The 24,756-nt window shown below is 38.9% G+C and overlaps 7 protein-coding genes across 7 annotated transcripts in view; 4 read left to right on the forward strand and 3 right to left on the reverse strand.

Annotated features, from left to right (window-relative positions):
• The window catches only part of CBG14698, a gene marked incomplete at both ends in the record, with an annotated part of 7,542 nt that extends 2,109 nt beyond the window's left edge, over positions 1-5,433 (forward strand). Inside the window, 2 exons of the mRNA XM_002644662.1 lie at positions 4,674-5,122; positions 5,257-5,433. Of these exons, the coding sequence (XP_002644708.1) occupies positions 4,674-5,122; positions 5,257-5,433 (626 nt within the window). The remainder of the gene's footprint in view (positions 1-4,673; positions 5,123-5,256) is intronic.
• A 1,566-nt stretch (positions 5,434-6,999) lies between these two features.
• Positions 7,000-7,290, forward strand: CBG27739 (the record flags this gene model as incomplete). Its single annotated transcript, XM_045239738.1, has 1 exon — positions 7,000-7,290. One exon carries the CDS (start codon positions 7,000-7,002, stop codon positions 7,288-7,290), a length of 291 nt encoding a protein of 96 aa, XP_045099578.1.
• A 397-nt stretch (positions 7,291-7,687) lies between these two features.
• On the forward strand, positions 7,688-7,894 carry CBG27740 (the record flags this gene model as incomplete). Its single annotated transcript, XM_045239739.1, has 1 exon — positions 7,688-7,894. One exon carries the CDS (start codon positions 7,688-7,690, stop codon positions 7,892-7,894), a length of 207 nt encoding a protein of 68 aa, XP_045099579.1.
• A 684-nt stretch (positions 7,895-8,578) lies between these two features.
• Positions 8,579-11,999, reverse strand: CBG27741 (the record flags this gene model as incomplete). Its single annotated transcript, XM_045239740.1, has 3 exons — positions 8,579-8,649; positions 9,234-9,531; positions 11,964-11,999. The coding sequence occupies 3 exons, from the start codon at positions 11,997-11,999 to the stop codon at positions 8,579-8,581; spliced, it is 405 nt and encodes a 134-aa protein (XP_045099580.1).
• Positions 12,000-12,155: 156 nt separating this feature from the next.
• Positions 12,156-12,446, forward strand: CBG14701 (the record flags this gene model as incomplete). The annotated part of the gene is made up of 1 exon (XM_045239741.1): positions 12,156-12,446. The coding sequence occupies one exon, from the start codon at positions 12,156-12,158 to the stop codon at positions 12,444-12,446; it is 291 nt and encodes a 96-aa protein (XP_045095493.1).
• An 82-nt stretch (positions 12,447-12,528) lies between these two features.
• Positions 12,529-12,827, reverse strand: CBG27742 (the record flags this gene model as incomplete). The annotated part of the gene is made up of 2 exons (XM_045239742.1): positions 12,529-12,532; positions 12,652-12,827. 2 exons carry the CDS (start codon positions 12,825-12,827, stop codon positions 12,529-12,531), a joined length of 180 nt encoding a protein of 59 aa, XP_045099581.1.
• Positions 12,828-15,981: 3,154 nt separating this feature from the next.
• Positions 15,982-24,591, reverse strand: CBG14168 (the record flags this gene model as incomplete). Its single annotated transcript, XM_045239743.1, has 5 exons — positions 15,982-16,043; positions 16,143-16,180; positions 16,619-18,748; positions 18,794-24,134; positions 24,483-24,591. 5 exons carry the CDS (start codon positions 24,589-24,591, stop codon positions 15,982-15,984), a joined length of 7,680 nt encoding a protein of 2,559 aa, XP_045095494.1.
• Positions 24,592-24,756: the final 165 nt, after the last annotated feature.

Below are 24,756 nucleotides of genomic sequence, written 5' to 3' on the forward strand. Positions count from 1 at the left end.
GACGTATTTTTGCTAACTCGCATAAGAACCCCTCAAATTCAGCTCAAAGTTTCTCTGTGTGACGGAAGACGGCCGTCTGTTCCATATATCTCGGTTACTGTAAGGGCTATCAAAAATCTGTCAACTAATAAAATCTTAGCACAAGTGTTGTTAACATTTGTTCAGTTGACGTATTTTTGCTAACTCGCATAAGAACCTCTCAAATTCAGCTCAAAGTTTCTCTGTGTGACGGAAGACGGCCGTCTGTTCCATATATCTCGGTTTCTGTGGGAGCTATCAAAAATCTGTCAACTAATAAAATCTTAGCACAAGTGTTGTTAACATTTGTTCAGTTGACGTATTTTTGCTAACTCGCATAAGAACCCCTCAAATTCAGCTCAAAGTTTCTCTGTGTGACGGAAGACGGCCGTCTGTTCCATATATCTCGGTTTCTGTAAGGGCTATCAAAAATCTGTCAACTAATAAAATCTTAGCACAAGTGTTGTTAACATTTGTTCAGTTGACGTATTTTTGCTAACTCGCATAAGAACCTCTCAAATTCAGCTCAAAGTTTCTCTGTGTGACGGAAGACGGCCGTCTGTTCCATATATCTCGGTTTCTGTGGGAGCTATCAAAAATCTGTCAACTAATAAAATCTTAGCACAAGTGTTGTTAACATTTGTTCAGTTGACGTATTTTCGCTAACTCGCATAAGAACCTCTCAAATTCAGCTCAAAGTTTCTCTCTGTGTGACGGAGGACAGCCGTCTGTTCCGAAAGTTTTGTTTCGATCTCATATATCGCGGTTTCTGTGGGAGCTATCAAAAATCTGTCAACTGAGAAAATCTTAGCACAAGTGTTGTTAACATTTGTTCAGTTGACGTATTTTTGCTAACTCGCATAAGAACCTCTCAAATTCAGCTCAAAGTTTCTCTGTGTGACGGAAGACGGCCGTCTGTTCCATATATCTCGGTTTCTGTGGGAGCTATCAAAAATCTGTCAACTAATAAAATCTTAGCACAAGTGTTGTTAACATTTGTTCAGTTGACGTATTTTCGCTAACTCGCATAAGAACCTCTCAAATTCAGCTCAAAGTTTCTCTGTGTGACGGAAGACGGCCGTCTGTTCCATATATCTCGGTTTCTGTGGGAGCTATCAAAAATCTGTCAACTGAGAAAATCTTAGCACAAGTGTTGTTAACATTTGTTCAGTTGACGTATTTTCGCTAACTCGCATAAGAACCTCTCAAATTCAGCTCAAAGTTTCTCTCTGTGTGACGGAGGACAGCCGTCTGTTCCGAAAGTTTTGTTTCGATCTCATATCGCGCGGTTTCTGTGGGAGCTATCAAAAATCTGTCAACTGAGAAAATCTTAGCACAAGTGTTGTTAACATTTGTTCAGTTGACGTATTTTTGCTAACTCGCATAAGAACCTCTCAAATTCAGCTCAAAGTTTCTCTCTGTGTGACGGAGGACAGCCGTCTGTTCCGAAAGTTTTGTTTCGATCTCATATCGCGCGGTTTCTGTGGGAGCTATCAAAAATCTGTCAACTGAAAAAATCTTAGCACAAGTGTTGTTAACATTTGTTCAGTTGACGTATTTTTGCTAACTCGCATAAGAACCTCTCAAATTCAGCTCAAAGTTTCTCTGTGTGACGGAGGACAGCCGTCTGTTCCGAAAGTTTTGTTTCGATCTCATATCGCGCGGTTTCTGTGGGAGCTATCAAAAATCTGTCAACTGAGAAAATCTTAGCACAAGTGTTGTTAACATTTGTTCAGTTGACGTATTTTTGCTAACTTGCATAAGAACCCCTCAAATTCAGCTCAAAGTTTCTCTGTGTAACGGAAGACGGCCGTCTGTTCCATATATCTCGGTTTCTGTAAGGGCTATCAAAAATCTGTCAACTGAGAAAATCTTAGCACAAGTGTTGTTAACATTTGTTCAGTTGACGTATTTTCGCTAACTCGCATAAGAACCTCTCAAATTCAGCTCAAAGTTTCTCTGTGTGACGGAAGACGGCCGTCTGTTCCGAAAGTTTTGTTTCGATCTCATATATCGCGGTTTCTGTGGGAGCTATCAAAAATCTGTCAACTGAGAAAATCTTAGCACAAGTGTTGTTAACATTTGTTCAGTTGACGTATTTTTGCTAACTTGCATAAGAACCCCTCAAATTCAGCTCAAAGTTTCTCTGTGTGACGGAAGACGGCCGTCTGTTCCATATATCTCGGTTTCTGTAAGGGCTATCAAAAATCTGTCAACTAATAAAATCTTAGCACAAGTGTTGTTAACATTTGTTCAGTTGACGTATTTTTGCTAACTCGCATAAGAACCTCTCAAATTCAGCTCAAAGTTTCTCTCTGTGTGACGGAGGACAGCCGTCTGTTCCGAAAGTTTTGTTTCGATCTCATATCGCGCGGTTTCTGTGGGAGCTATCAAAAATCTGTCAACTGAGAAAATCTTAGCACAAGTGTTGTTAACATTTGTTCAGTTGACGTATTTTTGCTAACTTGCATAAGAACCCCTCAAATTCAGCTCAAAGTTTCTCTGTGTGACGGAAGACGGCCGTCTGTTCCATATATCTCGGTTTCTGTAAGGGCTATCAAAAATCTGTCAACTGAGAAAATCTTAGCACAAGTGTTGTTAACATTTGTTCAGTTGACGTATTTTCGCTAACTCGCATAAGAACCTCTCAAATTCAGCTCAAAGTTTCTCTGTGTGACGGAAGACGGCCGTCTGTTCCGAAAGTTTTGTTTCGATCTCATATATCGCGGTTTCTGTGGGAGCTATCAAAAATCTGTCAACTGAGAAAATCTTAGCACAAGTGTTGTTAACATTTCTTCAGTTGACGTATTTTTGCTAACTCGCATAAGAACCCCTCAAATTCAGCTCAAAGTTTCTCTGTGTGACGGAAGACGGCCGTCTGTTCCGAAAGTTTTGTTTCGATCTCATATCGCGCGGTTTCTGTGGGAGCTATCAAAAATCTGTCAACTGAGAAAATCTTAGCACAAGTGTTGTTAACATTTGTTCAGTTGACGTATTTTCGCTAACTCGCATAAGAACCTCTCAAATTCAGCTCAAAGTTTCTCTGTGTGACGGAGGACAGCCGTCTGTTCCATATATCTCGGTTTCTGTGGGAGCTATCAAAAATCTGTCAACTGAGAAAATCTTAGCACAAGTGTTGTTAACATTTCTTCAGTTGACGTATTTTTGCTAACTCGCATAAGAACCCCTCAAATTCAGCTCAAAGTTTCTCTGTGTGACGGAAGACGGCCGTCTGTTCCGAAAGTTTTGTTTCGATCTCATATCGCGCGGTTTCTGTGGGAGCTATCAAAAATCTGTCAACTGAGAAAATCTTAGCACAAGTGTTGTTAACATTTGTTCAGTTGACGTATTTTCGCTAACTCGCATAAGAACCCCTCAAATTCAGCTCAAAGTTTCTCTGTGTGACGGAAGACGGCCGTCTGTTCCATATATCTCGGTTTCTGTAAGGGCTATCAAAAATCTGTCAACTGAGAAAATCTTAGCACAAGTGTTGTTAACATTTCTTCAGTTGACGTATTTTTGCTAACTCGCATAAGAACCCCTCAAATTCAGCTCAAAGTTTCTCTGTGTGACGGAAGACGGCCGTCTGTTCCATATATCTCGGTTTCTGTAAGGGCTATCAAAAATCTGTCAACTAATAAAATCTTAGCACAAGTGTTGTTAACATTTCTTCAGTTGACGTATTTTTGCTAACTCGCATAAGAACCTCTCAAATTCAGCTCAAAGTTTCTCTCTGTGTGACGGAGGACAGCCGTCTGTTCCGAAAGTTTCGTTTCGATCTCAATTATCCTTCTTTCTATGGGAGATTTCTGTGGGAGGTTTCTGTGTGCGTCAGTTTTGCTGCAAACTTTGCCAGGGGTTGCTGTGGGATAAGACATGGGCGTGATTACGAAATGGTGTGAGCAAGTAGTCTAGGTTTTGCGTGCCCAGTTTCCCACGTTGGCAATGCAGACCACTTCCACAGCAAATAGCCCAAAATCCCATCCATATGGTCAGCTTTTGATCGGAAGTTGGATGTCACCTCCCCATTTTCGAGTTTTGAGAAAAATCTTATCAAGATCGGTCCCATTGCTAAACTTCTTCGGTTTTTCTATCTAAACATTAAATAGACCCGACCAGAAACTCCCCAACTCCATTCATAAACTGCAGACCAGAATTTAGTTCCCCGCTCCAGACTTCTTATGATGACACTTGGAGTAACACTAATTGTATTGCATGGTAATGACGTTTATGACCCTTTCCAACCAAGGGCAACATGACACACTGCCAACTGGGGAGATGGGAAAGATTAGCGTATTGTGTGTTGTTCTTCACAACGTTAACCCAAGTCCTTACATGACAGGTGGGAACAATAAAAGAGTGTACATATAGAGAGTCCCAGAGCATTAATCAATTGAATGTTCGCCCCGCCCCTATGCCTTCGACACCCATTAACACTCACACCGTTCATTCTCTTATACGATGTCTTGACTGAATAGACGTCTAACATTTTTGGGGTTTCTCCGCAAGGAGAATTCCTCATTCATATTTTCCTGAATATTTTCCATGCCTATACTGGTTTTATTCATAGTCAATTTTTTGGACTTTTTTTATAAAGGTGAGTTTTTCTCGTATTTGACCTTAAAAAGTAGAAAAAGATCTTTTTGAGATTCAAGAGGAAGGAAGTGACGAATGTGCTCAAGCCCTTCAAAATTCTAAAAACGAGGCAGCAAACAAAGAGCAAGGTCAAGATGAAGCTGATGAGATCGAATATGATGAGCAAAATGGAGCATTACCAGATTGGGACTATCTGAATGCTCACTTCTCCAGAAATGTTCTAAATGATTTGGAATCGGAGGCCCAGGATGTTCCGGAGTTTGTTGCTAAAGAAATTATCGTTGCTTCAAGTCTGGCTGATGTGTCAGAAACCCCAGAAGGACCACAGAAGGCTGACCGGGACTTTGAAATTTTTGGAATTCTACCACGACTCATAGTTCTTGTTCTAAGAATTAAGGTCGAAGTGGTTCAGGATATTGATCACGAAATCGAAGCTCCAGATCCTCCAGAGCACATTATCTATGAGCTCCAGGATCGTTTGCTAAAATTCCAAAATACAATTCCAATGGTATAGAGTTTATGATCCGGAGACTCGGGAGCCCTTGGTTCTCCCATTCAATGGCTCAACGGATTTGAGCAGCTGGTCGGTAAGTAGTTATTTTCTCTTTCGAATCAAAACTTTTTAATTTCAAATCTTTTCAGCGATGCCAAGCTCAAGAGTTACTGCGCCAGCTCATCTTCCCATATGCCGCGAAATGGGTGGCTTCAAGATGCCTAGAGGAATTTGAACTCATGTTCGAAACAAAAGCGGCTCAATTTTTTGAAGAATTGAACTCCTTGATCACTCATAAAAACCAGGAGATTCAGTGGCTGGAATAGGAATAAATTTGGAGGGATGTTGGAAAGGTTCGAAGAGTGCAACTGGACAACATTTAATTTTATTCTACTTATCTATCATTTCTGCTTCCATTCATCCATGTGATAAAATATTTTTGTGCCATTCTTTAAATTTTCAAATGTTTTCCTGTTTTCCGATTTCTACTCATGGGTTCCTATGTTTTTTTGGTATTTATTGAGTAATGATTCGAGATCATGCATTCTGACGAGAAGTGTGTCGCATGCGACCGATGCGCGCTGCTTGACTAAAATTCATTTTTAATATACACTAGATTTCTTCACTAATTTTGAAAATTTCCATGTCTGGCCTCCTTCAAACTAAAAAAAAGTGAAATTTCTTATTTATTTATTCTTTAGGCACATTTTTTCAACAACTTCACTCATAAATTGAACAAATTTATTGACATTTCAAAACCATTAAAAAATAATGAAATCTTGACACTTTTGAAATGTTAGCGATGCAAACCAGACGCCAGAGATTTTCAGAACTCCTTCGACGTTGGAGTCTGAAAATTGTAATTCTATTTTTTTTGAGCCAATTTCGGTCTAAAAATGTTTTTCCAAAAACCCACCAGTCAGTCCGTTTTCGGTGAAAATTTCATCGAGTTGGACAATTTACTCTCAGGATTCGACGAAATTTGTGAAGAAGTGATCACACAAAACATCAGAATGGCGAGCCAAGTGCTGAAAATTTTTGATGGGCCAATTAGGGGTAAGCAGGAGCTATTGTTCATGATTTTTGACCCTGTTCTCAATATTTTTTCTAATTTTACAAACTTTTCATGACAATCTTCTGATTTTTATGCCGCTTTTGTTGGGATTTTTAAACAATTTTCCCGGTTTTTGAGTCAATTTCCCCTAACTTTTTCTGCCTATTTTCCATGCTACTCGAACCATGTTTCATGCTTTTAAAGCTGTTTTCTCGGTTTTTAATCCGTTCTTATTACAAACTGGTCAAAATGATGTCTTAAAGTTCTTTGAAATCTTGAAAAAAATGAGAATTCGAACAATTTTGTCAGCAAAACAAATATTTTAACATCTCTGAAAGGAACATCTCTGGAAGTGAATGAAATTTTATAAATATTTGAATAAAAACTAACCTTGAAAAATATATAAATGTAGAAGCTCCATTCATTCAAAGATGCTTTGAAATTTACACAGTAAACAAAAATATAGAAAAATTGAAATTTCATAAAAACCAATATATCTGTTTAGACGTCTATTCAGTAAGTCGTCATCATTGAGAAATGAATCAAAAAATTTTTGCGAGTTGTATGTTTATCTCTTCCTCGTGTTTGCCAAGACATCTTGAAGAATTGACGAGACGCAGAGAAAGCCCAAATCGTTTGATCTTTTATGAACGTGTTCTGAAATACCAAAGATAAAAAAGCTCCGCCTTTAATAATTTCTTCTTTCTATGAAGGGTTTTTGTATTTTTTAAAATGTATTTGAATTCAGCTCATTCAGAGCATTTGGCCCAACAAGCATTTTCGGCAAGAAGAGGCTTTTCAACCGTGTTCTCTACAAACGAGAAAATACCGAAAAGAGATGAGTGTGGTTCATTCCGCAACTCATATTGTTCGAATGATGGCAATTCCATTGTCCAAGACTGGTCAGAAGATGGTGATGACGATGAACCGCCTGATGTTGGCAAAGCAGATAGAAGGCTCGATAATTAAGAAAACGACGAGAGTCCAATTGCCACCCAGAATGAAGTTTGTGATACAAGTGACAAAACTTTTTTTATCGAAAACTAGGACAATCTTAAAAATGAAAATAAGAATCATCATCAAAAGTTTCATAATTTCCAAAGAAATTATTCGTCAACAAAAAATGTGACGGTTTTTCTTCTATTAGGTTGGCTAAAAAATAATGAGTGGCGCGTTTGTCGGAACGTATTTCTCTATCCAGAAAACATTTTTGCTCCTTCTTTTTTTTATTCGAAAGATCGTTCCTTCGCGCATCGTTTGATATATAATTGTAATTTGCTATTCTGTTTTTTCAATTGGGAATTTCGTTTTGAAAACGTCGTTCCAAAAAATGCGCTGGTAGGTACAAAATTAGGTTGGTCAAAAATGCCGCGCAAGCTCTTCTTTCTCTCTCAAAAGTATTCGAACATAATTCTCTATAGAAGAATTGATTCTAACGCTGGTTTGAACTTTTTCATAATGACGACGAAAGCTTGGAAGACCGTGAACACACCGTTCGACCAAAAATGATTAACAGTGACCTCAAAATGATTAACAGTGAAAACCATTTGCACAAATTGGAAAGTGGAACAGTTGCGGAAAGTTTTTCCTACAACCACTCCTTCCTCGCACTTGTCGGAATTATCATTTTCTCGAAGAATATCGCTTTTCTTTATTCTTATGTTATATCGGATGATAAAGTGATTCAGTACAATAATACTATTCAAAATAGACAATGGTTGTCTTTTGAATGACCGACCAAAACAACTCGAAATGAGAGATATACGAAAAGGAGGTGTATGGTAGAAGAGCAAGTGTCTTGTATATTGTGAAGTTCTGAAAAAAGGTCTAACAGCCACTACTAAACTCTATCAATGATAATTGGACCAAATGCAGGAAACGTCTAGACGTCAAGATGTGAATACACCAACGACAAAATCTCATCATGATAATGCTTGTCCGCATGTGTCAAAAGTCACTCAGCAGAAAATCGAGGAATTGGGCTGGGAAGTTCTTCCTCATTCGCCAAGTAGCCCTGATTTGGAACTTTCAGATTTCCATTAATTCATATCGATGCGACTCTCATTGGCCGAGAAACACTTCAAAAGCCGCGTTGAGACCGAAAAGTGGGTTGTCGCCTTCTTTCGGTCGCAGCCAGTGGGGTTCTTTCACAGAGGAACCCACTCTTTGCGCAAACGTTGGCGACAAGTAACTGATAAAGATGGCTAATACCTTTTAAGTTAATCTTGTCTACTTTCTTTTTTATGAAAAATTTAATTGATCATGAAAACAACTATTATTTTTTAGCCAACCTAATAGTTTTCGAATTAAAAACATTTGAGTTTTCTATAAACTTTGGAATTTCTGAAATTTCTTCAAACAAAAAAATTAAAGATTTGCAAATAAAAAATCATTTATTATTATTATCATTAAAATTATCAAACATTTAATCCGAGTACCATTTGTGTGGTCTTTGTGTCCATTCCCGTCGCGATTGGGTTGTTGTTGCCTGAAAAACCAGAAAAAGTTGAGGGTCAAAATTTCGGGTATTCTTTTTCGATTTTTTGGGGTAATATAATTAAAAACGTATTTCAGGGCGCCAAAACTCATTTTTGAGTTCATTTTTCAGACTTTCAACACATAAGGATCATTCTAAGAAGTGTAAAAGTTACCATTTTCACCTCATACCCATCTAGCATCACCCGAACCCCATCTAGCACCATCCTACTCCCAACTTGAGGCCCTAAAACCTGTTCCAGGGTTAAAATTAAGTACCATAGCTCAATTTTGGGCATCTCCAAACTCAAAAACTCACCCCGAAAATTTCAACTTAAACTACTTTTAGGACCCCCAGACTTATTCCAGGGTTAAAATTTCTAGTTAAAATCATATTTTAGCACCTAAAAGACTCCAAAACTCACCCCAAAGACATATTTCTTTCCCTTGAACGCCGTCGATGTGATCTCTCTGCGACTTTGATTGTAGACCCAGGAGAGCTTTCTTCCCAAGAACTTTTTGTCGTCGAACTCGGTGAATCCTTTGACCGTAGTGGACAAAAATCCCTTGCCAAATTGACATTGACGAGCATCATACTCCGCCAAGTTCCCGTGCTCAACACTTGAATCCCTAACTCAATGTTCTTCTTCCTTCTCGAGCTTTCCAATTGCTGATCCTTGTATCCTGATGAGAGGTCCTTGGAGACTTGCGTGTCCTGGACCATTTTTGCCAGTCGCGAGGTGTACTCGTATCCGCAGCACTCGGCGAGCCTCGAGATGAACGAAGACTCTGTTTTGTCGGACGTTGACTGCTTGTCGAGCAGACGTTTGCAGAAGTGTTTGGTGTAGAACTTCACGAAGATGTTCTTGTCTTCCATGTATTTGAAGGTGGTAATCTGGAAAATTGGTTTTTTATCTTTTGAAGTGGCCAAAAGTACTTTTCTAGCGTCTAAATTTGCTTCAAACCGTTAAAAAATTGGTTTTACACGGTTCTAATCGATCAAAAAAGCTTTAGACCATTTTGAGCTTTTAAAAATCTTGGAAAATCAAAGTATTTAAAAATTGGTATTTTTGAATTTTTCAAAGTTTTCAAAAGACTGGGCGGAGACTGAGAAATTTTTAAATTTTTCAAAGTTTGAAAAAATTAGATTTTTGTGTATTTGAAAAAATAAAAATTTTGAAAATTTTCAGAAAATCGAAATATCGAAAGTTAGAAATTTGAGTTTAAAAAACACTGAAACTAAAACATTCGAGTAATTCAGAAATGAGAAATCCTGTATACCGAAAAATCGAAATTTTTTGAGGATTTTGAATTTCCAAAGTATTCGAAAAATTTCATATTTTTTGAGCAATAATACAAATAATTTTTAGAAAAAAAATCACCAATGAAAAATTTCATGATTACTGCCTTATCAAAATATTCGAAGGTTTTTTTGTTTTTTTTTGTTGTGAAACTGTATAAAATGGCAAAGAAACTAACCTTTGAAACCCTCAACAATATCATTAGAGACTTCACTTAATTGAAGCTGCATAGTAGAGTAGAATATAGAAAAATCGAAGTCCAGAAAAATCAAAATAAGAGTAAAAATATAGACGTCTATTCAGGAAGTCGTCTTCGTTGAGAAATGATTCAAACAAATGTTTTTGAGTTGGCTGTCTATCCCTACCTCGTGTTTGCAGACATCCTGAAGCGTTGGAGAGACGCAGACAGAGCAGAAAGCATTTGACCTTTCTTGATGGTTTGCCAACGCTTCACGGAATACATATGCATATGAAAGAGTGCCGCCTTCAATGATTCTGTCATTCTATGCCGGGTTTTAGCATATTGAACATTATATTCGAATTCAGCTCATTTAGAGCGTTCAAATGAGATCCAACAAGCTTCCTTTCGGGAGAAAGAAATTTCTCAAGAATCTTTGGCTCTTTATGGTTTAATGGGGGTTTACAAAAGAACAGCGGTTCAAATAATAGACAGGAGTTTTTCTGCTTGTTCAAAAATTGGAAAATGATGTTTTTTTTCGAATTTTTCAAAAAATTTTAGAAATTCGAAATATTTGAAAATTCCGATTTTCTGACCACTTTGATTTTTTTGGGATTTTAAATGGCTCATTCTTGACAAACTTGAAAAGTTCAATTTTCGGTTTTTTTTTTCAATTTTTGTATTTGGTATTTCTCCGAATTTTCGATTTTTTGATTTTCTGAATATGTTCAAAACTCTTTTTCTTTCGAACTTTTGAAATTTCAATTTTTTTCCAAATTTCAATAACTATCAGACTCCGCTCATTTTCCAGATTTTCAAAAAATTAAATAATACCAATTTTTGAAATGTCCATTTTCAATATTTTTTAATTTTTCGATTTTTCAAATTATTTCAAAAACTTTGGGAATTCCTAGAAGTTTGAATTTTCTGACCTACGTTTTTGACTTTTCCAACAGAACACAGAAAATGTGGGTCAGTTACTCGGCCTGGCGGAGGGCTTAATTGTCAAGTTTTGAGGTTTAAAAAAAATGAAAGTTAGTTTTTTGAATCTGGTTAGTTTTGAAATGAAAATCAGTTTTTTCGATTTAAAAGCAGCTAATTTAGTTCAGATTATCTGCTTTCTTTTATTGCTAACAATTTGAATTTTTTAAATAATTTTTGATTTTGAAACGTAACTGGAGAAAATCTGAAAATCAGACAATTGTGAAAGAGGTGAGAGAGTTTGAAACTTGAAATTTCCAGAAAAACCAAAGACTAATCATGATTAAAACTATCATTAAGTGAGTTGTCTGGAGACCAATGCTCCTTTTTTCCGTGTTGTTGGTGCGCACATTTTGGCTACGACACTCCGGAAAAGCGGGGGAGCGCACTCTTTAGCAGCGGAATTTTTTTACTCGCCTCTTACAGTTTCAGCTTTATCTTCGTCGATAGCTTCTGTTTCTTTTTACTTTCGATTTCAAAACATTGTAAGCTGCATGAAAACTGTTCTCAATTTTTCTTTTTGTCGGCTGGAGCTGCACAATGTGAAGTTTTGGCCAAAGAGTGTTGTAAGTCTCAAATTTTTCTCATTTTGGACAATATTATTGTTATTTTTCAGGAAAGCGCTCAGGATTCCCGGCGACCTTCACGGATGGTTTAAGAACAAATTGATCGGAAAGATACACATGATATGTCAAAAATTGCAAACTGAGAGATCAATTCAGTGAGAAAAAGAACCAGCAAATGCATTCATACCAGCGTCATGCTTCCGTATTTGTGGCCGCACCTGATTTCTGATGCTCATGAAAGTACTACTGGAATCACAATCCGATGGTTTTCAACGATTTCATAGCTGAAACGATTTTCAACAAAAGCGTCGTCATCGCATGTTCGAGAAGGGACCATAGTGTGAACGAAGTTGAAGATTATCGATCTTTGGTGTCTTCTTGCTGAGGTCTTCTGGTGTATCGGTGAGTGTTTCATGAACTTGCAATTAGAGACAATTTTTTCAGGTAAACTACGGCCGCACAGCTAGGTCTGAATTATTCAACAATCGTCAAGATGAATTCTGCAATTATCATTTTTCAGCCGTTCCACTGTTATTCTGAATACGCACTGGCTTCCGACAACGCTTTCAAATGTTATATCCATCGACTTATCAATTTTTGCCAGGAAAATGTGCGATTATTCTACCATGGGCAATATCTGAAGGTTTTCGTCAAGCAGTTTCTTGATCTGCTTGATGAACAAAACGTCGTCAGCTGCAAAAGTCGTGGTGGCATCACAAGTTGTCTTGCCATCCGACATTTGTGGTTGACGATGCGTCAAGTAGATTATCGAAAAATGTTCTGAATGAGCAAGTTCTTCTCAATATTTGAGTTTTTATATTCGACGTTCTCTTTTGGACGTGTGTAAATGCTGTCGATCCTTCTAATTATCTTCTTGATTTTGTGGATGAACCATCTGAGAACTCATAATTCTTGTCTAATGGCTATTTTCCCCCAATTTTTTGTGTTTCTAATCGTCGATGTCCTGCGGAACTCCTGGATAACGGAACACGTTTTCTTCCGCAGCGGAGAATGGGTTAGCCTCGCTTTCTGGTTTCAGCTTTCTCTTCGTCAGATTCTTCTGTTTCTGTTTCTGTTTAAATCCTGAAATTTGCAAACCGTAGCCGTCAAGAGCTTTTTTAGGGGACCCAAAGTGCGCACACTTCTTTTCACTGACGCATTTCATGTGCGTGTAAACAGGAGGAGACGCAGACAAGACCTTGACGCAGTTTCCGTGTGCGTAGTATTGGTTTTGCTAGTTTCTACAAATTTTTGCAATTTTAGCATGTTATTTAGCAAGTTTTTCACAGAAAGAAGATATCAAACTGATAAAATAATGATTCGCAAAACTGAGAACAATTTGCTCAAACAATAAAATGAATTTTGGGAGAAAAAGTGGTGTAAGTCTTAAATTTTTCTTATTGTGGACAATATTATTGATATTAGACTTCAGGAAGCGCTCAGGACTCCCAGAGATTTTCATGGAGGTTTTCGGGACAAATTGATCAAGAAATCACGTTTGATTTGTTGATAATTGCAAGCTAAGGTGCCGATTCAGTAGGAGAAGAAGTAAACGAAACTTCATTCATACCGCCGTAATGCTCTCGTATCTGGCTTCAGAATCCAACAAACGTGCTACTGGGATATGAATCCAATGACTTTCAACGATTTCTCAGATGAAAAATGAAGATGTGCAGCAACTAAAAACCACTGACGCTCCGTGATGATGGGACATTGCCATAATCGGTGGAGAAATTCCGGTATTTGTTGGTCGACGAAAACTCGTTAGATGTACCCTAAAACATCTACACTCCCATAATTTTTCGAATTTTCGGAAACTGCTGAAATTCAAGTTCTTTAACAAAAGCGTCGACATCCCATGTTCAAGAAGAGTGCATGTTGTGACTGTAGTGGATGATTATCGACTTTTGGCGTCGTAGACATTCTAGTATGTCTGTGAGTGTCTAATAAACTTGCAATTAGATTACTTTTTCAAATATACTACGGCTGCACAACAAAGTCTGAATTATTCAACAATCGTCGAGAGGAAAATCTATAACTATCATTTTTCAGCCGTTCCATCGCTATTTTGGACGCACTGACTTCCGACATCGCTTTCGAACGAGTTTTCTTGGACATAGTAACTTTTACGAGGGAATTGTGCAATTATTCTACCATGGGCAACATCTGAAGGTTTTCTTCAAGCAGTTTTTTGATCTTCTTGATGAACGAAACGTCGTCAGTTACAAAAGTCGTGGTGGCATCACAATTTGTCTTGTCATCCGACATTTGTGGTTGACGATGCGTCAAGTAGATTATCGAAAAATGTTCTAAATGGTGAGTTTTCTGTGAAACACTGTGATTTTCGAAGAAAAGATTTTTCATTAACAGGAAGCTGTTTTGCAGGAATTCAGCAACTGAGGACTAAAGAAATTGAGCGGGTCAAAATTTGGGATAACTAGCTCAAAAATTAAGAGTTAAAACACAATTTTGGGCACCTCCAACACACAACAAATCACCCCCACACATATTTCCACGACTCTGTGTGTAGACCCATGATGGTTTTTGTCCCGAGAACATTTTATTGTGGAACTTAGTGAAGGGGATTTTCATATACGAGCTTTTTGAAAACACAGAGTAAGCAAATCTCAGAACTAAATGATACACGTGTCTAACGTTTTACAGAAAAATATGCGTGAATTAGTTAACTCAGAAAAAAGTTGGAAGCAAAAATTAAGATTTTTGGGCTCTAAAACCGGTTTTTCAAAATTTTCATATACGAGTTTTTTGAAAACACAGAGTAAGCAGATCTCAGAACTAAATGATACACGTGTCTAACGTTTTACAGAAAAATATGCGTGAATTAGTTAACTCAGAAAAAAGTTGGAAGCAAAAATTAAGATTTTTGGGCTCTAAAACCGGTTTTTCAAAATTTTCATATACGAGTTTTTTGAAAACACAGAGTAAGCAGATCTCAGAACTAAATGATACACGTGTCTAACGTTTTACAAAAAATATGCGTGAATTAGTTAACTCAGAAAAAAGTTGGAAGCAAAAATTAAGATTTTTGGGCTCTAAAACCGGTTTTTCAAAATTTTCATATACGAGTTTTTTGAAAACACAGAGTAAGCAAATCTCAGAACTAAATGATACACGTGTCTAACGTTTTACAGAAAAATATGCGTGAATTAGTTAACTCAGAAAAAAGTTGGAAGCAAAAATTAAGATTTTTGGGCTCTAAAACCGGTTTTTCAAAACTTTCATATACGAGTTTTTTGAAAACACAGAGTAAGCAAATCTCAGAACTAAATGATACACGTGTCTAACGTTTTACAGAAAAATATGCGTGAATTAGTTAACTCAGAAAAAAGTTGGAAGCAAAAATTAAGATTTTTGGGCTCTAAAACCGGTTTTTCAAAACTTTCATATACGAGTTTTTTGAAAACACAGAGTAAGCAAATCTCAAAAATATGAGTGAATTCGTAAGCTCAGAAAAAAGTTGGAAGCAAAAAATATTTTTCTGTAAAACATTAGACACATGTATCATTTAGTTCTGAGATTTGCTTACTTGTGTTTTCGAAAATTTCGTTAATGAAAATTTGAAAAACCGGGCTTTGAGCCCGAAAATCTTGATTTTTGTTTCCAAATTTTTTCTGAGTTCACGAATTCACGCACGTTATTTTGAAAGCTTGAAGAGATGACGACATCAGAATCCGGCAAGAAATTCGTTTCTATTGATTCGATTATTCAAACATCTTCAGAGAACGTTGATTCGTCCATTGGGAGAAGATCCGATAGCGGAAAAATTCAAGACTCTTGACGATGAGATTGAGAAACTCAAAGAGAGCAAAGAAAATGTATGAGAGGCTGTTTTGAAAGATTAAAACTTTCTTTTTAAATTGCAGATTTTGTTGAAAACGGTTCAAATCAAACTCTACAGCCTGATGCACTTGATCAGTAGTTCCTGGGCCAATTAAAATATATAAATCTGTTTCTTTTGTTCGTTGTTGTATTCAAACTTTTTTTCTATTTATTGTACCATTTGCCCCATTTTTAATTTTATCACGTACCTGCTTAAAATAGTTAATTATTATGAATGGTTGCATAATATGACGCATGTGTTAACTTGTTTGTTTTTTTCACAGAACTGTGAGAAAAAAGCAAAACAAGTTTCTTGAGCAGCCGTGTTTTTCACAGCAGAGCGATTTTAGATTGAGATAAGTCATCTTTTTTTCGATTCCGTGGTTGATTTTTTAAGTACAATTTTCCAATAACTTTAAATATTGAACAAATTTATTGAAATTTCAAAACTTATTAAAAATAACAAAAACTTTACACTTTTAAAATGGTAGCAAAGCAAACCAGACGTCAGAGATTTTCAGCACTTCTTCGACGTTGAAGTCTGAAAATGTGAGAAAAAGTTTAAAAAATTTCAACTTGTTGAGCAGATTTTTAGTTTTTTAGTCAGTTTTAGGTCTGAAAATACAAAAAAAAAGCTTACCAGTCAGTCCGTTTCCTCCACGATTCGGCTGAAATCTCCTTGAGCTCAACAATTTTCATTCGGGATTCGACGATATTCGTGAAGAAGAGACCACGGAAAGAATCGGAATGGCGAGCCAAGTGCTGAAATTTTTTTAATTGGGTAATTTTGGACCATTTTCATGGTTTTTGAGCCAATTTTTCTTACATTAAATTTTTTTGCCAAATTTTCATGATATTTGGATCATTTTTCATGTATTTTAAAGCTTGTCAAAATGATTCTTGGAAGAATCTTTTGAGAGGATGAGAATTATAGATCGAGAATATAGAAGAATTGAATGTAGACTTTTTCCCAAATATGGATTTATTCGAATGATAAAGTATGGTCAAATCCAGAACTTATATACTTTTACAATAAAAACAAAATAACATCATAAATTGACTCATGCGATTGATTCATGTGATTGACTCATGCGATTGACTCATGTTTGGAAAAACCTTCGATATTGAGCTCGACGATATCGACGTCGATACTCCCCAGGAAAACGGGAACGGCAGCGACGGCGGGAACAGCATAGTAGAAGAAGAATGATGATGAATAAACAGAGCCATGAGGAAATCCAATTGTCGATTAAGGAAATGAAATATTCATACATCTTCTCCCAAACAGAAGATACAAATTCCGATATGTTAGTCCAAATTGTATCCGCAGTGATCAATTCTTGCACATGGAAAAATCCTGTGGAGAGCTTGTTGTTGAAGGTCGGTATAGTAGATAAGGATCCATTGATGGCGAAATGGAATTTCTCCGGTCCACAAGAACTGGTGCAGTTCTCCACGACATTGACATGATTGGTGAGTATGGGGATAATAGACATCTTTCCGTCAGTGGAACAATTGGCAAAAGAAGTGAAGGTAGAGCATTCTATATTAGAAACTATTTGAGGGAAATGTGAGGACTTACAGAGAACAGTAAGTTGACCGCCAGAACTGCAGGAATGACAACCTGAGAGGATAGTCTTCGTAATTTCACATTTGTCTTCCTTGACCAAACGGTGTACAGTGTAGTTGGCCAAATGGAGTTGAACAGAGAGGATACTCGACGATGTCAAATGTGTAGTGACTTTGTTTCCTTGACGCTTCAGCATAATGGAACCTTCAATAGCTGTATTGTTAATCATGTTTCGATTCATGATTTCTTCGAGGTCCAATACTTCGCATTCGCATTTCAGAGCAACTCCTTGGGTGATACAAGTGCAAACATTTTCGTCAAACAAACAGTTGAAGTCGGTTGCGTCCTTAGCAGTGGCACATTGGACTTCACTGAATGTTCCTCGAAGAGGTCTTCCCGCTTGAGCAGGCTGAGATAGGGAGTAGGAGATGTCCGATATTCCGTCCAAGTTCATCCTTCTCAAGAATAGTGCTCCATGAATTGGGCTTGGTGGAATCGAGAAACCAGTGACAATCAGGGACATGTTATCCTCCAATTTTAGTGGAATGCCATGATCAACTTCGTAGACTGTGGTATTGTTGTTGATAGTGACACTGATTTCCAACCGTGTGTTCCATGTCGGGCACTGGAAAATTTCATATATAGAAAATGAAGTGGGCTCTGCACTGATTCTGGAAAAGAGACATGATGGTGAGCAACTTCCGCAATCACAGGTGACACATCCGCAGCTTCTGTAGCATCTACTGAATCCTGGTCCATCCATGGCTATTGCTGGGAATTCGGGAACGCCATCCTCTGCATTCAAGTTTTCACATGTAGATCCTTTGCAACTTCCCATACCGGCACATCGATGTGAGGAGAAATGATTGATCTTCATCTGGCGGGTGAAGTGATGGCTTCTTTCGTTACATTCGGAGATGATGGAGTTTGCTCGTACTTCGATGGTTTTGACTTCTTTGACGTTGTTGGAGATGGTGAAACATCCGACTTGACTGTTGGGACGGATGTTGATTGAGACGACTTTGTTGAGATGACAAGTTTTTCCATCGGCTGAAGCGGTGCATACATCATCTGTACCTTGAATAGAAGCAATTTCGTTGCAACTGTAAGATCCTTGAATCAGACATAGGAGTACGATGATGGTTGGAGAAATTTGACGGTGTTGACGACATTGTTTCGATCCGAGACGAACGATTGAGAACACACATTGAATGCATTTTTCGATCCACGTGAAGAGACATTGTAGTATGAGAATGAAGTTGATCCATCCATAAATTCCAAAGAACATTAGTAGAAACAATACGATAGTGATCCATTGATGAAGATGGCCGAAAGTAGTTGGTGATGAGTCAGTGGTGGTAGGTATCGTTGTTGTTGTACATTGACAAATTTCGAATCCTGATGATCCAGTAATGAGTGCCAAAATGGTGATTGCTGAGAAGAATTGAGTGGGCATCCTCAGTCTGGTTGATCGTCGTAGTTGCGGTCCTTGATTGTCTGTAGTTGTGGATTCAGTTGAAGTTGGGTTTGGAACTGAATCATTGGCGTCAGCTGTCGGCGTGGAAGATGAGTCATTTGTAGATTGTTGAACATCTGGTGGTCTTTCCAAGGGAAAGAGGAGTTTGAGTGGATATTCCACGATCCTTTTTGTTTTTCCGTTTTTGACGATAGCCGATCTTTCCTTGACTTCCAGAATTCTTGCAAGAGGTTAAGTAGTAGACTTGCTGGATGGTTGATTGATGAGGACGATGTCTCCAATTTCAGGCTGATAGCTAGAAGTCTTTCCTTGAGGATGAGAGAAGTCTCTTCTAGCTTGTAGAACGCTGATGTAGTCTTGGTGCCATTTCCGTTGGAATGTTTCCGTCATTGATGACAGACGTTGCCAATCCTCAGCCAATGATCGTTTCGATAATGGAAGATCGTCAAAGTCTTGAGGTGTGTTCAAAATGAGCAAGTCATTTGACGGCCGTCTTTGAGGGAATACGAAGTCCGTTGGAGTGAGTGGTTCGATATTCTCATCGGTGGTCTGATAGGTCAAAGGGCGCATGTTGATGGTGCTGACACACTCGGCAAGGAGTGTACGGAAGTCATCCAATTCGAAGAGTGTTGTTGAGGAACCAGCTCGGAGAAGTGCTCTCTTGATGAGTGAAACCATGCGTTCATATACAGATCCTTCCCATGGTGCATGAGGTGTGATGTAGTGAATGGTGGGGAACGTAGTTGAATCCATGATGTTGACGTTTGAAGAGATTTTGTTCTTGATCAATTTGAACACATCTTCTAGAAGTTTGAATTGTGAAGCGTTGTCTGACAGGAGTTGCTTTGGTGTTCCAAACAATGCAGAGAGTCGTCGGAGGGCGTTGAGATATGAGCTGGTGCTCATGTCTGTTACGACTTCGGCCATGGTGTACCTGGAGTAGAGGCAAGTGAAGATGATGATCCATACTTTTTGTGGTGAATTGTTGATCTTGACGAGAAGGGGACCAGCATAATCGGTTCCAGTGAATTGGAAGGGATTGGAATGTGTTGTCCGTTTGTCCGGAATTGGAGGGAATGGTGGTTGAGTAAACGGAGTGATGTTGATACGGCGGCATCCAAGACATTGTTGACATACTCTTTTAATGTAGGAGATGCCCTTTGGAATCCAGAAATGTTGACGGATCTTGGAGAGGGTGAATGATGGACTTGAATGAAAGTATCGTTGATGAGTTTCCATTATCAGAAGATAACAAATGTCTCCTTTTGGAAGGAAGATCAGCGGTCTTGAGGGTACACGTCCATCGAACATCCAAAGGTCATTGTCTTGATCCTTGTGTAGTTGAAGAGCTTGGATTGTTTCAGGAGAAGGAGGATCGATTCGTTGAGCCAATCGGAAAATCAGTCGTTTCGAACGAGCGATTTTTTCTTGTGTTGAGCATTTTCCGCGAGTGATGAAGTGAATCAATATCATGACCATATGAAGGAGACGGTGGAATGAGCTGAATCTGGTAACGTTGATTGCTGGAGGGTGGGAGATGGATAGGGCAGAGGTGACGGTAGTTGTTGCAATTGAATTTGAATTGAGACGTAGTGGAAGTGGATCAGAAGATTGTAGAAATGTCGGTCCTTTGAGCCATAACTCCGATTGTTTCAGCTCTTCGAATGGTAGTCCACGGGTGAGAAAATCTGCAGGGTTGATTTTTCCGGCAACGTGAGAAAAGATGAATCGTTCTCCGAGTTCGTTGATCTCTCGTACTCTGTTTTTGACAAATCTGCTACCAGAAGTCGATTTTGTGTGAAGACTATCAATGCTACAGAGACTGTCGCTCCAGACGTATGCTTGATGTATCTTGAGACCAATGTGTTGGAAGCAGTAGTTTCCAAGACGAACTCCAGTGAGAATCCCGAGAGTTTCCAGTTGTGGTATACTGTACTTGGACTTGACTGGAGCTACTCTCGATTTGGATAGAAGATAGTTGGAATCTGCTTTTCCATTCGACTGTGTGATCCGAAGATATGCAACTGAGCCGTAAGCAAGTTGACTGGCATCTGTGAAGATGTGTAGTTCCAATTGATCTGTCTTGATGTTGAAGTTATCGGGGAAGAGTTTCCTTTTCAGGCGCCATTCTGATCCTGTCCATTTTGTGCAAACATTTTTCCATGAGTCATGTTGATTGAGTGACAACGGAAGATCCCAGCTCTGATCTTTGGTAGCAAGTTGTTGGAAGAATAGTTTACCGTATAGTGTAACGGGTGTCAGAAATCCGAGAGGGTCATAGCAAGAAGCGATGATTTTCAAGATTTTCCTTTTCGTTAGAAGTTCTGTTTTGGGTACTGGAAGCATGAAGATCATTTCATCGGTTTCGGTGTCCCATGAGATTCCAAGAATTTTCTGGTTACGGTCAATCGTTGTATCCTTTTCATGCTTGACGAAGAAGGTGTTGACGGTTGAAGAATTCGAGCAGAATTGACATAGGTTCATTTGAGCTTCAGCGAATACTTTCTTGGCAAAAACGTAGAAATCCATATCTTCTTCGGCGGTGTCCAATCCCATGAAGACATTATCGACGTAGAATGAGTTGATCATGGCTTGAGCCCAGGTATGATCATATGATTCCAAATGAGTCCGAACTGTTTTGTTGAGAAGATACGGTGATGGTTTTAGTCCGAATGGAACTCTGCGATAGCGATAGCAAATGAGATGTCCATCTGTAGGGTCTTTCCAGAGAAAACGAGTCACGTCTCTGTCGGTTTGATGAAGCACAAGTTGCAAAAATGCTTTTTCGATGTCGCCGGAGATGAGAATGTTGTGTTGTCGAATACGAAGCATTATGGCAGCAATATCAGGTAGTAGTCGTTCTCCGGTATGAAGATGATCGTTTAGGGAGTGACTAACTTTGTTGGTTTTGGCAGACCCATCGAACACAATTCTTACTTTTGTTGACTTCGAAGTTTCTTTGATGACAGGGTGATGAGGCAAATAGGATACCACGGGGCCGTCTGAGATGGATTCATCAGGAACTTCTTCAATGAATTCCAAGGATAGTTGTTCAGTGAAGATGGCAGCATATTTCTTGAGCATTTCCGGGTTCTTTTCGAGTTGTCGAAGAGCACTCTGTAGTCGTCCGTATGCTAGAGCGCGATTTGAAGGAATGTTTCGTTGATCTGCATATGGGAGTCGTACTACATATCGGCCATCTGCTTGGCGAGTAGTCGTCTGATGAAAAAACTGGTTTGTTTCTTCTTCTGCTTTGCACTGAGGATTGATATCCTTGATTCCGATTGATTCCAGTGACCAAAATTTTTGAAGTTGCTCACATAAATCGTCCTTGGTGTTTTGGTTGTTGACGATGTTGGAGAAGGTGATGACGTTTTGTTGAGGGTGTTCCTTTCCAGAAAGGATATGTCCGCAGTCCGTGATGTGAAGTTGAAGTCCAGAAGATAAGCGAAGGGTTTTCACTTGTCCGAGAAGTAGAAGGTAGTGATCAAGTCCAATGAGCACATCGATGTCTTTGTGTTGGCGGTTCAATTGAATTTCCTCTCCTTGAAGGAGCTTGTCGCAGGTAATTTTATCTGCATCCACTGCGATTATGTTGCTGGCTATGTGTGGTACTTCACACAGATTGATCGATTTTGTTGATGTTTTCGTTTTGATCAGTACGTTGAAGATGTTGGAAATCATTGACCGAGTGTCGATTGATCCAAAAGTATTGATCCGAAGTTTCTTTGAACCGATTGGGAGAAGTTGTAGTCGTTCAGCAAATGATGATGAGATGTAGCTGGTATTGGATCCTGTATCCAAGAAGATGGTGCCGATGTGTTCATTTCCGTCCTTGTCGAGAAAGGGTAGATCGATGGTCATCATTATGACTGGAAGAGGATTCTGCTCCAGAGAATCCAAAGGTTGTGTGTCCGTATTTGTTTCCAATGTAGCCTCTTGGGGTGTGACGTAGAGATGTAGTTTGTTGTCCGGATGGTCGTGCTCTGTGTTGTTGATATGAGTCACGGCTAGAATGTCGTCTGGTGTTTCGTCGGCAAAGATGGAGTGTGTTTGTTCGTGAGTTCCGTGCGTGTAGTGGCTCTGATTTTGATTTCGTTGAAATTGTCGTCTTTGGTAGCGTTGATATCCGTTGGTGTCCGAGTTCCCAAATGAACTTCCATGTCCGTTCTTGTTTCCGTTTCCTTGGTATCCGTTGTTGTTACTATTTCCGTGTCCAGTGGAATTTCCGGTGAGCATGTTTGCTGTTGGCCGAGATGAGGAGTGCTGCATATGTGTGGGTTGACGATTGGCGTGTTGATTTTGTTGTCCTGTGATGATTCCTTGACGTGAAGATTGGTTCCTGGAGTTTTGATTCTGTCCAATTGATCTTTGACAAATGGACTCATGGTGATTTCCTTGACAGTTCCGGCAGTTTGATGAGCATCGTTTGGCAATGTGTCCGCGTTGCAAGCATTTGTAGCATAATCCGAGTTCGGTAATCCGTTCCTTACAAAGTTGTATTGAGTTATATTTCCGGCAAAGGTGAGGGTGATGCATCATTCGTTCTTCGGCACACAGTGCACATGGTATTTTGACTGGTTGTCTGGGTGGTTGATTTTGTCCATTGGTTTGTTGTCTGTGGTCCTGGTTTCTTCGGTGGTATTGGTTGTTGACTGCTGACATTGTGGTCACATTCCGGTGTCCGTTGGAGGTCTTGTTATGAATTTCCGCTACCAATCGCTCCGCTTTTGAGATTTCCTTAATTTTTTGTAGTAGTTCCTTTGTTGATTTGGGGCATTGGGATTCTCCTGGTCCGTACAGCTTGTGGATTATTCTTTTCGGAAGTTTCGATTGAATCAGTTCGCAAGTTGAGAGGTTGTCGATGTCAGAGTGCATGTTCAGTAGTTGTTCGAAGATCATAGCGGCTTGAATCGTGTAGCTTTGTAAATCGGCGGGATTCTTGTTGTTAGACAAATCTGGCAGTTGGCGAAGTTTGAGCAGTAGGGAATGTTTGATTCGAATTTCGCCTCCGTACATTTCTTCAAGTGATTTCCAAGCTACTTGCAAGTTTGATGGGATGATTGGAATGCTGCGGGGTAAATCAGCTGCTTCACCAGTGACAGACGTTTTGAGGTACTTCAATTTGGTGACATCATCAACGTTCAAGTGGTTCAGGATTGATTGGAACTGCTCCTTGAATTCGAGATACTGATCGATATTTCCGTTGAAAGTTGGTGAAGTGATCTGCGGGAGGTTGACTTTCATCGGTAGCCATTGTGTAGATTGTGCAGTGCCAATCGGAGTTGTTGGTTCGATGTTTGTAGAACGTATGACGATAGGGGTTTCTTCTGCCGCTGGTTGTTGTTCTTCTTCTTTTTGGCTCCGCGCTGTTGTGTCAGCTGACTGAATTTCTTCTGGTTTTGGCAATTGATCTTCTCGTGAGGGATCCAATTGAAGAAGTCGGTTGCGTCCGAGTTCATACAATGAGTGGAGTTCGGCGAGTTTCGTTTGTCCTTGACCAAGGAGACTTCGATAATCTCCGTACTTCTTCACATATGTTGACTGAATTGCAGCTTCATCGGGGTAGTTGGCGATGAGCCCCCCTGGGTCACCATGTCAAAATGATTCTTGGAAGAATCTTTTGAGAGGATGAGAATTATAGATCGAGAATATAGAAGAATTGAATGTAGACTTTTTCCCAAATATGGATTTATTCGAATGATAAAGTATGGTCAAATCCAGAACTTATATACTTTTACAATAAAAACAAAATAACATCATAAATTGACTCATGCGATTGATTCATGTGATTGACTCATGCGATTGACTCATGTTTGGAAAAACCTTCGATATTGAGCTCGACGATATCGACGTCGATAAAGCTAATTTTTTCAGCAGTTTTATCTACAAACACGTAAAAGTGACGTTTACAGGTTTTACGGAACACTTACTTGGCTGCGCTTTCAATATCACCACTTTATTCCATACGATCTTGCTGGCGTCCAATTCAATTCCATGATGCTCGTAGATCACTCTCTTTGGTGTGGTTGACTGATGCATATTGTGTTTGAGCAAATAGGCATCAGAAATTCCCAACTTGACTGGGTGATTGGCACTGGAGATTATCGAAATATTGTATGGCACAGTTTTGTAGAGGAACACAATGTCTCCATTTTTGAAGGCCGCTGAATCTGGAGAAATTTTAGAAGTTAAGCGAATTTTCCA

The sequence above is a fragment of the Caenorhabditis briggsae genome, assembly GCF_000004555.2.
Source record: "Caenorhabditis briggsae complete genome, chrX, whole genome shotgun sequence".
Lineage (NCBI taxonomy): Eukaryota > Metazoa > Nematoda > Chromadorea > Rhabditida > Rhabditidae > Caenorhabditis > Caenorhabditis briggsae.